Here is a 14,354-nt window from a genome sequence, read left to right on the forward strand (position 1 = left end):
GGTTCCTCAAGCAAGGGGGAGGCCGATGACATCACAAATCCCCATGAGACCAACTATTTGAATGCCTTACACCTTGAAGTTTGCAGTTGTGTAAAAAAAAAGCCCTATTTTGCTCAAAACTGATTTCGTTTTACATTATAGTGTATACTTTACTATATTTATACTGGCTTTCAACAGTAAAAGTAATACAAAAAAAAAACGTATTTGAGCTTTACACAGTTACTGTACTAGGCCACAAACAGAAAGAGCTTGACAATTGTGTAACAAAACCAGTCACTCACACGGTCCAACAGACCATGACCTAAAAGTTTCATCATAGGAACCTGTAACCTAGGGAACTTTAGCCTACTATAAAACGTAACACTTACAAGTAATATCCTATTTTTTAAGCAAGGACCCAATATGCATAACCTGTTAACTCTAATGTCCATTCATTTTAATATATCAATTTCTCTCTTGTATTCCTAGTGTTTAAGAGAGCCAGGTCAGAATAACCCTGTAACTTCAAGCTAAAGCATATCAAAACAAAATTCGCAAACTGTACAGACTGTACAGCCAATGTCCCAAGTACCAAACGGAACAGAGTACAACCCTACCCGGTGACATTTGTCCTTCCGCCAAACTGCCCGTGCACTACTTTTCCCTCTCCACAACCTTTTTTGCACGTCGTCTCACAATGATCATTGCATTTCCGAAGTAAACACACTGGCATAATCTTTGGGCATAATTAGAGCAACTACAACAAATCATTGTCTCATATATTTGAGACACTATATCGTACTGGGTTTAAGTGTTAAGTGTCCGTTTCTTTGCTATGAAATTGAATGGAATTTATTTACTACTGTCAAAGTACATCCATTAATGTTCAGACGCTATCTCAACAACCTTCAACATTATGATACTTGTGGTCCCAATACACATGAAACGCTAACCACTACCGTAAATAAACCCTTGCTATTGACTGACTTGCTAAACAGCCAATCGGAATGCAAGATGAAGTAGTTCACGAATGACGAAGGCCGAGTTTGGCCAATGGAAAACCGTTATTTAGGCTCGACCTCTGAGCACCTCATCACCGCCTTTTTTGTGTCCGTGGCGGAGTACTACCTATATATAAACGAGACAATCCGAACTTTAAAGCGCAGTTGTAAAAAAAAAACTTCCAGACGAAATAAAAATTGTCGCCCGCATAACATAACTGGAATAATATATAGTCATACAGCAGCAGGACAATTTTGTTCAACAAGGAAGTAGCTAACCGTCTCCATTTAGTTAGCTAAAAAGCGTATTAGACAACGTTATTTTTGTTTGCTACAGCAGCTAACTGACGTTAAGTCATTCGTCATCGAAGCTGTGCAGTGCAACGACCTGCTGTGAATTTCTATGTAACTGTAACGTTGGATACTTACATGTAAGTCTAATTCTCTTTTATTAGCTATTTCAATAGAATTCTTTAGCGAGGTAGCTAGTTAAGTTATATTGTTGTTCAAATCCCTAGAGACGAGCTAACTTATGATATAACCGCTTTGTTCCGTCTTGTTTTGGGTTGGTTATAACGTTAGCTAGCTAGCACAGATAATTATTAGTAATAACGTTAGATAGCTAGTTGATATAGCTGACGATGGGAATATCTAGCCATCTATCTAGAAAGTTTAAATCAAACTATTTTGAGCTAACAACCAGAAGTATTTTTGTTAGTTCGGTGGTCATTGAATGACAGTGAAGGATAGGAGCACATTCAACAGTCTTAATGTTAAATTACACATCCGATGAGATTTAATTTAACAGGTTAAGTCTATACCGTAACGGTAAACATAGCTGCTGTTTACAATACTACATTTCCTTCAAACCCTTGGTGCGTAACTAGCTAACGTTGGCTACGTTACTGATTGATGGATTCAATTGAAACGAGGCAAGCTGTAGGATTTGGATTGGACGTTTGATCATCTCATATATATATATATATATCTCACTAGCTAGCTAATGGTAAGCGTCATTTCTAAAAGAGAAGGACATCTATGACCGTGAATAGAAATTCAATGAGGATTATGTAACAAGGGTTCTCTTTACTAGATCAGCTCACCAGCTGCTCTCTAACAATACATGATTCTCTAGCCAGTGGTGGTTCACGGACACGGTTTCTTCTGTTACCTTCACTAGACAACATGATTCTTTCATCTCATCATATCAAATGAATTAGGGACGTGTGTGTGTTTGTCATCGCGCAAGAAATATTCTATATCAGGTAAGGTTACAATGTCTCGGATCATTGGCTAATTACATTGTTACTTTAATTGCGTTAACGCGCTGAGCCACCACTGTCCAGAGTTCAACTATGCTTGCTTTTAGCTGTCACAAATACTAGACTGCCAGGGAACTGAGTCCGTATGTTTAGGCCTTACTTATAGCTAGTGATATTGTACACCCTGTCTGGTGGACACAGCAATGCACTGTACTGGGAAGGGAATGGCAGAGCACATTTAGTACTCTACTGTAAATGCAATCAGGTTTATGAAGCCAACATCTTTACAACGGTGAGTTAAATAGATTATTTAATATAATGATGATATATTCTATTTAGCAGATGCTTTTATCCAAAGTGACTTGGCGTCGTCATGCGTGCATACATTGATCATATTACTTATATGAACGTACAGTTTTGTTGTACTATTGGATGGTAGGTTTAGCAATAATGACCCAAGTGGGTGTGGTATATGGCCATTTACACCACACCTATGCATGAATCAGAAAGCTTGTATACAGTCCTTAGCCATGGTATATTGGCCATATTCCACAAACCCCTGAGGTGACTTATTGCTATTATAAACTGGTTACCAACGTGTGTGTGTGTGTGCACACGTTGGTAACCAGTTTATAATAGCAATAAGTCACCTCAGGGGTTTGTGGAATATGGCCATATATATAACAGTAAACAGGTAGTTTTGCATCATACCAGTGGTGTATTGTCTGATATTTACATGGCTGAAATGCTGTTTCAGCCAGTCAGCATCCAGGACCCAAACTACCCGGTTTATAATTAGCCATATAGCATTGTCATCGTGTTTTTGTTCATTTATCTCTCCTCTTCTTCCAGGCTTAGGAACCTTATCCTGTGGACGGAAGGATATCGTTTCAGCATCTACCACTTACTCTGTCCCTCTGTTTGGCCCAAACTGCTTATCACTGCAACGCTCAGGAATACCCACGTCATAACCGGGAAGCAGCTATGCAGCTTGAAATCCAAGTAGCACTTAACTTTCTTATCTCCTACTTGTACAACAAACTCCCCAGACGGCGTGTGAACATCTTCGGGGAGGAGCTCGAGAGGCAGCTGAAGAAGAAGTACGATGGCCACTGGTACACGGATAAGCCATACAAGGGCTCTGGTTACAGGTGCCTCCACGTAGGGGAGAAGGTGGACCCTGTGGTGGAGCAGGCAGCCAAGGAGAGCGGCCTGGACTTGGACGACGTCCGGGATAATCTCCCTCAGGACCTAAGTGTGTGGATTGACCCCTTCGAGGTTTCCTACCAGCTTGGCGAGAAGGGGCCGGTCAAGGTGCTGTATGTGGATGATAACAATGAGAACAACGGGTCCGAGTTGGACAAGGAGATCAAGAACAGCTTCAACCCAGAGGCCCAGGTCTTCATGCCCATCAGTGACTCTATCGGGACTTCCTCTGAGTCCAGCTCTCCTTCACCCCCTTTCGGGCAATCTGCGGCCATTAGCCCCTCGTTCATGCCGCGCTCCACCTATCCAATAACCTTCACCACCGCCACCTTTGCCGCCACCAAGTTTGGTTCTACCAAGATGAAGATCTCCGGCCGCAACAACAACAACAATGGTAACGGCAACAAGGTGGCCCGCACCTCCCCAACCAATGACCTGGGGCTGAATGTGAACACCCTAATGAAGCAGAAAGCCGTTTCCACCTCTATGTACTCTCTGTACGGCCTGGGCCAGCAGCAGAATGCCTCTGCACTCTCTCCTAATGCTAAGGAGTTTGTGTTCCCCAGCCTCCAGGGTCAGGGGAGCTCCGGTGGCGTGTTCCCCAGCCTCCAGGGTCAGGGGAGCTCCGGTGGCGTGTTCCCCAGCCTCCAGGGTCAGGGGAGCTCCGGTGGCGTGTTCCCCAGCCTCCAGGGTCAGGGGAGCTCCGGTGGCGTTTTCCCCAGCCTCCAGGGTCAGGGGAGCTCCGGTGGCGTGTTCCCCAGCGAGGGCTCTCTCAGCCTCAGCCCGCTGCAGTACAACGATTCCTTTGACGTGTTTGCGGCCTACGGAGATCTCAACGACAAGTCCCTCAATGATGGGCTGAACTTCAACCTCAGCAACATGCAATATTCCAAGCAGCAATTCCAGTCGGTCATGGCTAACTAAACCTGACACTAGGACTTGAACATGTTATTTCTTAATGACGACGGTAGCTTGAAGGGAAGCATTAAAAAGAACTGGACTTTCAAGGAACCTCTTGAGGAGCTTTCTATCTAGTTAGGGAAGCAGCATGTGTCCAAGGCTGCTTTTTCTCTGCCCCATTGAATTTGTTTTTTTTAACTAAAAGTTTGTTGTACGAACACGTCCAAGCTTGATTACTTAAATTCAACATGCATAGTTGTTTTTTTTGTGTTTTGTTTTTTTGGTCAACCGAGCACAAAATATATTTTTGTACTATGTTTGAAATACAAAAAAATACTCCATTAACATGGATTTAAAAAAAAATCTTTTTTTTTCTGTCCTCTTAGTGTTTTACATGTGTTAGGACATGGCAGATTTGTATGACTTTGCACTACTAAATGGGGTTACTTGGTCTTTTTCTACTTGTATAATTTAATTTAGTACAGAGTTTAAGATATCAGAGTATATATTGTTTCTTTGACATGGCAGTGCATCTATCGTTTTACTACTCCAGTGATGGCTGCAGCAGCTTGTCATCGTGGTTTTTTTATTGGTAGTATTTTTATTTTTAGGTAAAGAATTGTCTTTAAAATCCATCACGTATTCTAAAGATTGCGTACAGAGTTTTCCTTCGTGGTGGAATTTCATGTACAACAAGAGTTGTATTTTCTCTTAAGAGTTGGAAGATTTTGCTATATTATGTACAAAAATGTAAATTGTATACATTTTAATTTTGTACCTACATTGTGTAATACTTGATTTAAAAAAAAAAAAAAAAACGCTATAACGAAGTATTTTTTTTGTCCGTGTCTTAGATGTCAAGAGGGACTGGAATAGTTTATTGTTTTGTATTAAAAATGCTTAAATTATGTTTCTCTTTTTACATATTTTTTAAAAATATTTGCACCCTGGTCTTTTTAATAAATTAAACTACAGTCAAAACATGATTTGTGGACATTGGATTTATTGATTGCTTGCATTTGTTAGGCCCAGAATCTCATTTTACGAATAACTCATTACTATAACTACATTTCGTATGTGATGCATTGGAAAGTAATGGGGCTTTTTATGACAGGAATAGACAATTAGTTTAGGACCAAGGCAAGGCCTGACTCCTCACTATTCCGGGGATAGTGTTGATGCATTTCTATTATAATAGGCCATCAGTAAGACTGCTCAATGCACACCTACCTTCTGAATGAACAACCTTAGCTGTTGGACAATCCTTGGCCCTGGATGGATAAAGTAGCAAGCTGTGAAAGTGTAGCACTATATACATGTCATGTTTATAGTATTATGCCCAAAGGGCAGGTTAAGATGACACAGAATGACTTGGCAGTTTATTACTGTGACATCACACACAGATAATCTACAATTCATACCACTCCTATGTGGTGCATGTGAACTCTCAATGCTATTCATGATTATGATGGAATCCTGTACGCATGTGGTATTATACAGTTCCTTCAGGGACGATCCAAAGTCCACGCCCATCCCCGGGTTACCTTTCATGTGATTGGTGTGGAGGAGCTATTTTTGTCACATGTCAAATTATTGTGACTGTATCAACCTATTTTCAGGCTGTTGCGTTACTTTGCTTGCTATAGTCAAATCAGATTGTATTTGTCACAAGCGCTGAACGCAACAGTGAAATGCTTACTTACAACCCCTTAACCAACAATGCAGTTTTAAGAAAATACCTAAAAAAAAAGTAACATAATTAAAGAGCAGCAGTAAAATAACTATAGCGAGGCTACATACAGGTAGTACCGGTACAGAGTCAATGTGGAGGCTATATACCGGTAGTACCGGTACAGAGTCAATGTGGAGGCTATATACCGGTAGTACCGGTACAGAGTCAATGTGGAGGCTATATACAGGGGGTACAGGTACAGAGTCAATGTGGAGGCTATATACAGGGGGTACCGGTACAGAGTCAATGTGGAGGCTATATACAGGTAGTACCGGTACAGAGTCAATGTGGAGGCTATATACAGGTAGTACCGGTACAGAGTCAATGTGGAGGCTATATACAGGTAGTACCGGTACAGAGTCAATGTGGAGGCTATATACAGGGGGTACCGGTACAGAGTCAATGTGGAGGCTATATACAGGTAGTACCGGTACAGAGTCAATGTGGAGGCTATATACAGGGGGTACCGGTACAGAGTCAATGTGGAGGCTATATACAGGTAGTACCGGTACAGAGTCAATGTGGAGGCTATATACAGGGGGTACCGGTACAGAGTCAATGTGGAGACTATATACAGGTAGTACCGGTACAGAGTCAATGTGGAGGCTATATACAGGTAGTACCGGTACAGAGTCAATGTGGAGGCTATATACAGGTAGTACCGGTACAGAGTCAATGTGGAGGCTATATACAGGTAGTACCGGTACAGAGTCAATGTGGAGGCTATATACAGGTAGTACCGGTACAGAGTCAATGTGGAGGCTATATACAGGTAGTACCGGTACAGAGTCAATGTGGAGGCTATATACAGGTAGTACCGGTACAGAGTCAATGTGGAGGCTATATACAGGGGGTACCGGTACAGAGTCAATGTGGAGTCTATATACAGGTAGTACCGGTACAGAGTCAATGTGGAGGCTATATACAGGGGGTACCGGTACAGAGTCAATGTGGAGGCTATATACAGGTAGTACCGGTACAGAGTCAATGTGGAGGCTATATACATGTAGCACCGGTACAGAGTCAATGCCCAGGGGCACCGGTTAGTTGAGGTAATTTGTACATGTAAGTAGAGTTAAAGTGACTATGCATAGATAATAACAGAGTAGTAGCAGCAGCATAGAAGGGGGGGGGGGCAATGCAAATAGCCTGGGTGGCCATTTGATTAGATGTTCAGGAGTCTTATGGCTGGGGGGGTAGAAGCTGTTTAGAAGCCTCTTGGACAAAGACTTGGAGCTCTGGTACCGCTTGCCATGCGGTAGCAAAGAGAACATTCTATGACTAGGGTGGCTGGAGTCTTTGGCAATTTTTAGGACCTTCCTCTGACACTGCCTGGTATAGAGGTCCTGGATGCCAGGAAGCTTGGCCCTGGTGATGTACTGGGCCGTACGCACTACCCTCTGTAGTGCCTTGCGGTCGGAGGCCGAACAGTTGCCATACCAGGCAGTGATGCAACCCGTCAGGATGGTGCAGCTGTAGAACCTTTTGAGGATCTGAGGACCCATGCCAAATCTTTTCAGTCTCCTGAGGGGAAATAGGTTTTGTCGTGCCCTCTTCAGGACTGTCTTGGTGTGCTTGGATCATGTTAGTTTGTTGGTGATGTGGAACAACCAAGGTACTTGAAGCTCTCAATCTGCTCCACTACAGCCCTGTCGATGAGAATGGGGGCGTGCTCGGTCCTCCTTTTCTTGTAGTCCATATACAGCTCATTGTGTGCGGTCTTAGTGCCAGCATTGGTTTGTGTGTGGTTTGTAGACAGATGAAAACTCTCTAAGTAGATGGTGTGGTCTCCAGCTTATCATGAGATACTCAACCTCGGGCGAGCAAAACCTCAAGACTTCCTTAGATTTTCTTGCACCAGCTGTTGTTTACAAATATACAAGACCTAAACCCCTGGTCTTACAAGAGTCTACTGTTCTATCCTGCCGATAGAGTGTATAACCCACCAGCTGTATGTTATTAATGTCATTGTTCAGCCACGACTCAGTGAAACATAAGATATTACAGTTTTTAATGTCCCGTTTGTAGGATATACGTGCTTTCTTCGTCCCATTTATATTCCAGCGATTGTACAATGGCTAACAGTACGGATGGCAAAGGCAGATACGCATTTATGGAATACCAGCTCCTTCAGAGACGATCCAAAGTCCATGCCCCCCCACACATGCAGAGACCCCACCTGGCTTAATTGGCGCAACCTCTCTCATCGTCACTCAATGTAGTGACTCTCACTAGGTTTACCCCCACTGAACTCGCATCCTACCATACCCTTGTCTGTACACTATGCCTTGAATCTATCCTACTATGCCCAGAAATCTGCTCCTTTTATTTGCTGGCCTTTAGCTATACCCTCATCCTACTCCTCCTCTGTTCCTCTGGTGATGTAGAGATAAACCCAGGCCCTGTGTGTCCCCAGGTGCTCTCATTTGTTGACTTCTACAACCATAAAAGCCTTGGGTTCATGCATGTTAACATCAGAAGCCTCCTACCTAAGTTTGCTTTATTCACTGCTTTAGCACACTCCGCCAACCCTAATGTCCTAGCCGTTTCTGAATCCTGGCTTAGGAAGGCCAACAACAATTCTGAGATTTCCATACCCAGCTACAACATTTTCCATCAAGATAGAACTGCTAAAGGGGGTGGAATTACAAACTACTGTAGAGATAGCCTGCAGAGTTCTATTATACTATCCTGGTCTATGCCCAAACAGTTCGAGCTTCTACATTCTAAAGATCCATCTCTCCAGAAATAAGTCCCTCACTGTTGTCACTTGTTAAAGACCCCTCTCAGCTCCCAGCTGTGCCCTGGACACCAAATGTGAATTGATTTCCCCCCATCTATTGTCAGAGTTCGTACTGCTAGGTGACCTAAATTGGGATATGCTTAACACCCCGCCCATCCTACAATCTAAGTTAGATGCCCTCAATCTCACACAAATTATCAAGGAACCTACCAGGTACAACCCCAAATCCGTAAACATGGGCAACCTCATAGATATCATCCTAACCAACTTGCCCTCAAAATTTTCTCTGTATATATATCAATGATGTTGCTCTTGCTGCGGGCGATTCCCTGATCCACCTCTACGCAGACGACACCATTCTGTATACTTCCGGCCCTTCCTTGGACACTGTGCTATCTAACCTCCAAACGAGCTTCAATGCCATACAACACTCCTTCCGTGGCCTCCAACTGCTCTTAAACGCTAGTAAAACCAAATGCATGCTTTTCAACCGTTCGCTGCCTGCACCCGCACGCCCGACTAGCATCACCACCCTGGATGGTTCCGACCTAGAATATGTGGACATCTATAAGTACCTAGGTGTCTGGCTAGACTGTAACGTCTCCTTCCAGACTCATATCAAACATCTCCAATCTAAAATCAAATCTAGAGTCGGCTTTCTATTCCGCAACAAAGCCTCCTTCACTCACGCCGCCAAACTTACCCTAGTAAAACTGACTATCCTACCGATACTCGACTTCGGCGATGTCATCTACAAAATATCTTCCAATACTCTACTCAGCAAACTGGATGCAGTTTATCACAGTGCCATCCGTTTTGTTACTAAAGCACCTTATACCACCCACCACTGCGACCTGTATGCTCTAGCCGGCTGGTCCTCGCTACATATTCGTCGCCAGACCCACTGGCTCCAGGTCATCTGTAAGTCTATGCTAGGTAAAGCTATGCCTTATCTCAGCTCTCTGGTCACCATAGCAGCACAGAAGTTGGAGACTTTTATCTCCCTCATCAACTTCAAACATCTGCTATCTGAGCAGCTAACCGATCGCTGCAGCTGTACATAGTCTATCGGTAAATAGCCCACCCAATTTTACCTACCTCATCCCCATACTGTTTATATTTATTTACTTTTCTGCTCTTTTGCACACCAATATCTCTACCTGTACATGACCATCTGATAATTTATCACTCCAGTGTTAATCTGCAAAATTGTAATTATTCGCCTACCTCCTCATGCCTTTTGCACACAATGTATATAGACTCTCTTTTTTTCTACTGTGTTATTGACTAGTTAATTGTTTACTCCATGTGTAACTCTGTGTTGTCTGTTCACACTGCTATGCTTTATCTTGGCCAGGTCGTAGTTGTAAATGAGAACTTGTTCTCAACTAGCCTACCTGGTTAAATAAAGGTGTTCTCAACTAGCCTACCTGGTTAAATAAAGGTGTTCTCAACTAGCCTACCTGGTTAAATAAAGGTGTTCTCAACTAGCCTACCTGGTTAAATAAAGGTGTTCTCAACTAGCCTACCTGGTTAAATAAAGGTTAAATAAATAAAGGTTAAATTAAAAAAAATACACCATTGCTGTTTTCAACCAGGACCTCAGCCATCACTGCCTAATAATTGCCTGCGTCCGTTATGGGTCCGCTGTCAAACGACCAGCCCTCATCACTGTCAAACGCTCCCTAAAACACTTCAGCGAGCGGGCCTTTCTAATCGACCTGGCCCAGGTATCTTGGATGGATATTGACCCCAATCCATCAGTAGAGGATGCCTGGTTGTTCTTTAAAAGTGCTTTCCTCACCATCTTAAATAAGCATGCCCCATTCAAAAAATGTAGAACTAAGAACAGATATAGCCCTTGGTTCACTCCAGACTTGACTGCCCTTGACCAGCACAAAAACACCCTGTGGCGTACTGCTTCGAATAGTCCCCCCAATATGCAACTTTTCAGGGAAGTTAGGAACCAATACACACAGTCAGTTAGGAAAGCAAAGGCTAGCTTTTTCAAACAGAAATTTGCCTCCTGCAGCACTAACTCCAAAAGGTTTTCGGACACCATAAAGTCTATGGAGAATAAGAGTACCTCCTCCCAGCTGCCCACTGCACTGAGACTAGGAAACACTGTCACCACTGATACAGTAAATCACCTATAATTGAGAATTTCAATGAGCATTTCTCTATTAGCATGCCTTCCACCTGGCTACCCCAACCCCGGCAAACAGCTCTGCACCCCCCGCAGCAACTACATATTCGTTGCCAAACCCACTGGCTCCAGATGTCAGAGACGTGTGTATAGGTGGCAGGGAAGTCAGGCGCAGGAGAATCAAACTGAGTGTAATGGAGTTATTTAATGACAATAAACTAAACACTAAATATAACTATAAACAAAGTGGGTACGAGGACCCGTCGCACACCAATACAAAAACAACACAACACTGAAATAACAAACAATCTCTGACAAAGACATGAGGGGAAACAAAGGGTTAAATACACAACAGGTAATGAATGGGATTGGAACCACGTGTGTAGGAAGACAAGGCAAAACCAAATGAAAATGAAAAATGATCAATGATGGCTAGAAGACCGGTGACGTCGACCGCCGAGCACCGCCCAAACAAGGAGAGGCTTCGACTTCGGCAGAAGTCATGACACCAGGTCATCTATAAGTCTTTGCTAGGTAAAGCCCCGCCTTATCTCAGCTCACTGGTCACCATAGCAACACCCACCCATAGCACGCACTCCAGCAGGTATATTTCACTGGTCATCCCCAAAGCCAACACCTCCTTTGGTCGCCTTTCCTTCCAGTTCTCTGCTGCCAATAACTGGAACAAATTGCAAAAATCACTGAAGTTTGAGACTTATATCTCCATCGTTACTTTAAGCGTCAGCTGTCAGAGCAGTTTACCGATCGCTACAGCTGTACACAGCCCATCTGTAAATATCCCATCCAACCAACTACCTACCTCATCCACATATTTCTTTTTGTTTTTCTGCTCTTTTGCACACCAGTATTTCTACTTGCACATCCTCATCTGCACATATCTCACTCCAGTGTAAATTGCTAAATTGTAATTACATTGCCACTTTTGGCCCATTTATTATATATATTTATATTTAAATCCCTGAGTAACCCTGGCATGTGATTGGTGACGTCGTAATAACAGATGGAGTAGCTATGTTTATCACATTTTAAATTTTTGTGACTGTATCAAACTATTTTCCGGCTGTTGTGTTACTTTGCTTTTTATAGTCTAAAGCTATCTGACGCTGTAAGAGGGTAGACAAGGCTACACAGCAACACAGCCAGCCTCTGACGCCATTAAAGATGATGGTGAGCGCCACTTGAAGGGAAGTGAATTGGAGCCCATGTGAGGCTAGGACAGGTCAAAACCTTGACCACGGATGGTCTAATCCTAGGACAGGTCAAAACCTTGACCACGGATGGTTTAATCCTAGGACAGGTCAGAACCTTGACCACGGACGGTTTAATGCTAGGACAGGTCAGTTTACGGACGGTTTAATGCTAGGACAGGTCAGTTTACGGACGGTTTAATGCTAGGACGGGTCAGTTTACGGACGGTTTAATGCTAGGACAGGTCAAAACCTTGACCACGGATGGTTTAATGCTAGGACAGGTCAGTTTACGGACGGTTTAATGCTAGGACAGGTCAGTTTACGGACGGTTTAATGCTAGGACAGGTCAGTTTACGGACGGTCTAATGCTAGGACAGGTCAAAACCTTGACCACGGACGGTCTAATGCTAGGACAGGTCAGAACCTTGACCACGGATGGTTTAATGCTAGGACAGGTCAGTTTACGGACGGTTTAATGCTAGGACAGGTCAGTTTACGGACGGTTTAATGCTAGGACAGGTCAGTTTACGGACGGTTTAATGCTAGGACAGGTCAGTTTACGGACGGTTTAATGCTAGGACAGGTCAGTTTACGGACGGTTTAATGCTGGGACAGGTCTGTTTACGGACGGTTTAATGCTAGGACAGGTCAGTTTACGGACGGTTTAATGCTAGGACAGGTCAAAACCTTAACCACGGACGGTCTAATGCTAGGACAGGTCAAAACCTTGACCACGGACGGTCTAATGCTAGGACAGGTCAGTTTACGGACGGTCTAATCCTAGGACAGGTCAGTTTACGGACGGTTTAATGCTAGGACAGGTCAAAACCTTAACCACGGACGGTTTAATGCTAGGACAGGTCAAAACCTTGACCACGGACGGTCTAATGCTAGGACAGGTCAGTTTACGGACGGTTTAATGCTAGGACAGGTCAGTTTACGGACGGTTTAATGCTAGGACAGGTCAAAACCTTGACCACGGACGGTCTAATGCTAGGACAGGTCAAAACCTTGACCACGGATGGTTTAATGCTAGGACAGGTCAAAACCTTGACCACGGACGGTTTAATGCTAGGACAGGTCAGTTTACGGATGGTTTAATGTTAGGACAGGTCAAAACCTTGACCACGGATGGTCTAATGCTAGGACAGGTCAGTTTACGGACGGTTTAATGCTAGGACAGGTCAGTTTACGGACGGTTTAATGCTAGGACAGGTCAGTTTACGGATGGTTTAATGCTAGGACAGGTCAAAACCTTAACCACGGACGGTTTAATGCTAGGACAGGTCAGTTTACGGACGGTTTAATGCTAGGACAGGTCAAAACCTTGACCACGGACGGTCTAATGCTAGGACAGGTCAGTTTACGGACGGTTTAATGCTAGGACAGGTCAAAACCTTAACCACGGACGGTTTAATGCTAGGACAGGTCAGTTTACGGACAGTCTAATGCTAGGACAGGTCAAAACCTTGACCACGGACGGTCTAATGCTAGGACAGGTCAGTTTACGGACGGTTTAATGCTAGGACAGGTCAGTTTACGGACGGTTTAATGCTAGGACAGGTCAGTTTACGGACGGTTTAATGCTAGGACAGGTCAGTTTACGGACGGTTTAATGCTTCAGCAGTTTAACTCGCCAAACAGATATTCACATGTGCAATTGTATATGTGGTGAAGGTCGCAGCAGGAGAATAGCTTGTGTTGTTATGCTTGACAGACTTCTCCCTGTGAAGTGTCTGATGCTCTGTTAGGCGTGTGGACCTGCCTGTATCAGTATGACTAGAGCATTTCAAATCTAAAGCGCTGTTAACAGTTAAAAGTGTAAAGCCCACTTGTTAGATGGTTCTGTCGAAGGTTTGAGATGACATGTTGTGGTGTTCACTGAGCTTGTTTGTGTAAATTCGAATGTGTGAGTTTGATGTGTGTGTACATGTATAACACTATTACAGTATGAACATGACACACACACACACACACACACACACACACACACACACACACACACACACACACACACACACACACACACACACACACACATGTGCATGTGGCTAAATAGAGCGGCAGATGGTCCTGTGTTGCTCCAGCTGGGTGTCTCCCAGGGTGTGTGATGTTGTTGCTGGGTCGCCATCTAGTCCAGTGTACTTTCACTAAAGATACCTCTCATATTACTT

The 14,354-nt window shown here is 43.7% G+C and overlaps 1 protein-coding gene across 2 annotated transcripts; it reads left to right on the plus strand.

Moving 5' to 3' along the window:
• Positions 1-1,120: 1,120 nt before the first annotated feature.
• Positions 1,121-5,329, plus strand: LOC109882730 (protein Tob1-like). 2 transcript variants are annotated; one of them, XM_020474821.2, is made up of 3 exons: positions 1,125-1,411; positions 3,095-4,022; positions 4,062-5,329. In XM_020474821.2, the coding sequence occupies exons 2-3, from the start codon at positions 3,227-3,229 to the stop codon at positions 4,370-4,372; spliced, it is 1,107 nt and encodes a 368-aa protein (XP_020330410.2). In that variant the 5' UTR covers positions 1,125-1,411; positions 3,095-3,226; the 3' UTR covers positions 4,373-5,329. The 2 variants fall into 2 exon arrangements, with proteins under 2 accessions (XP_020330409.2, XP_020330410.2); XM_020474820.2 differs by having other exon boundaries at positions 1,121-1,411; positions 3,095-5,329.
• Positions 5,330-14,354: the final 9,025 nt, after the last annotated feature.

The sequence above is a fragment of the Oncorhynchus kisutch genome, linkage group LG20 (assembly GCF_002021735.2).
Source record: "Oncorhynchus kisutch isolate 150728-3 linkage group LG20, Okis_V2, whole genome shotgun sequence".
Lineage (NCBI taxonomy): Eukaryota > Metazoa > Chordata > Actinopteri > Salmoniformes > Salmonidae > Oncorhynchus > Oncorhynchus kisutch.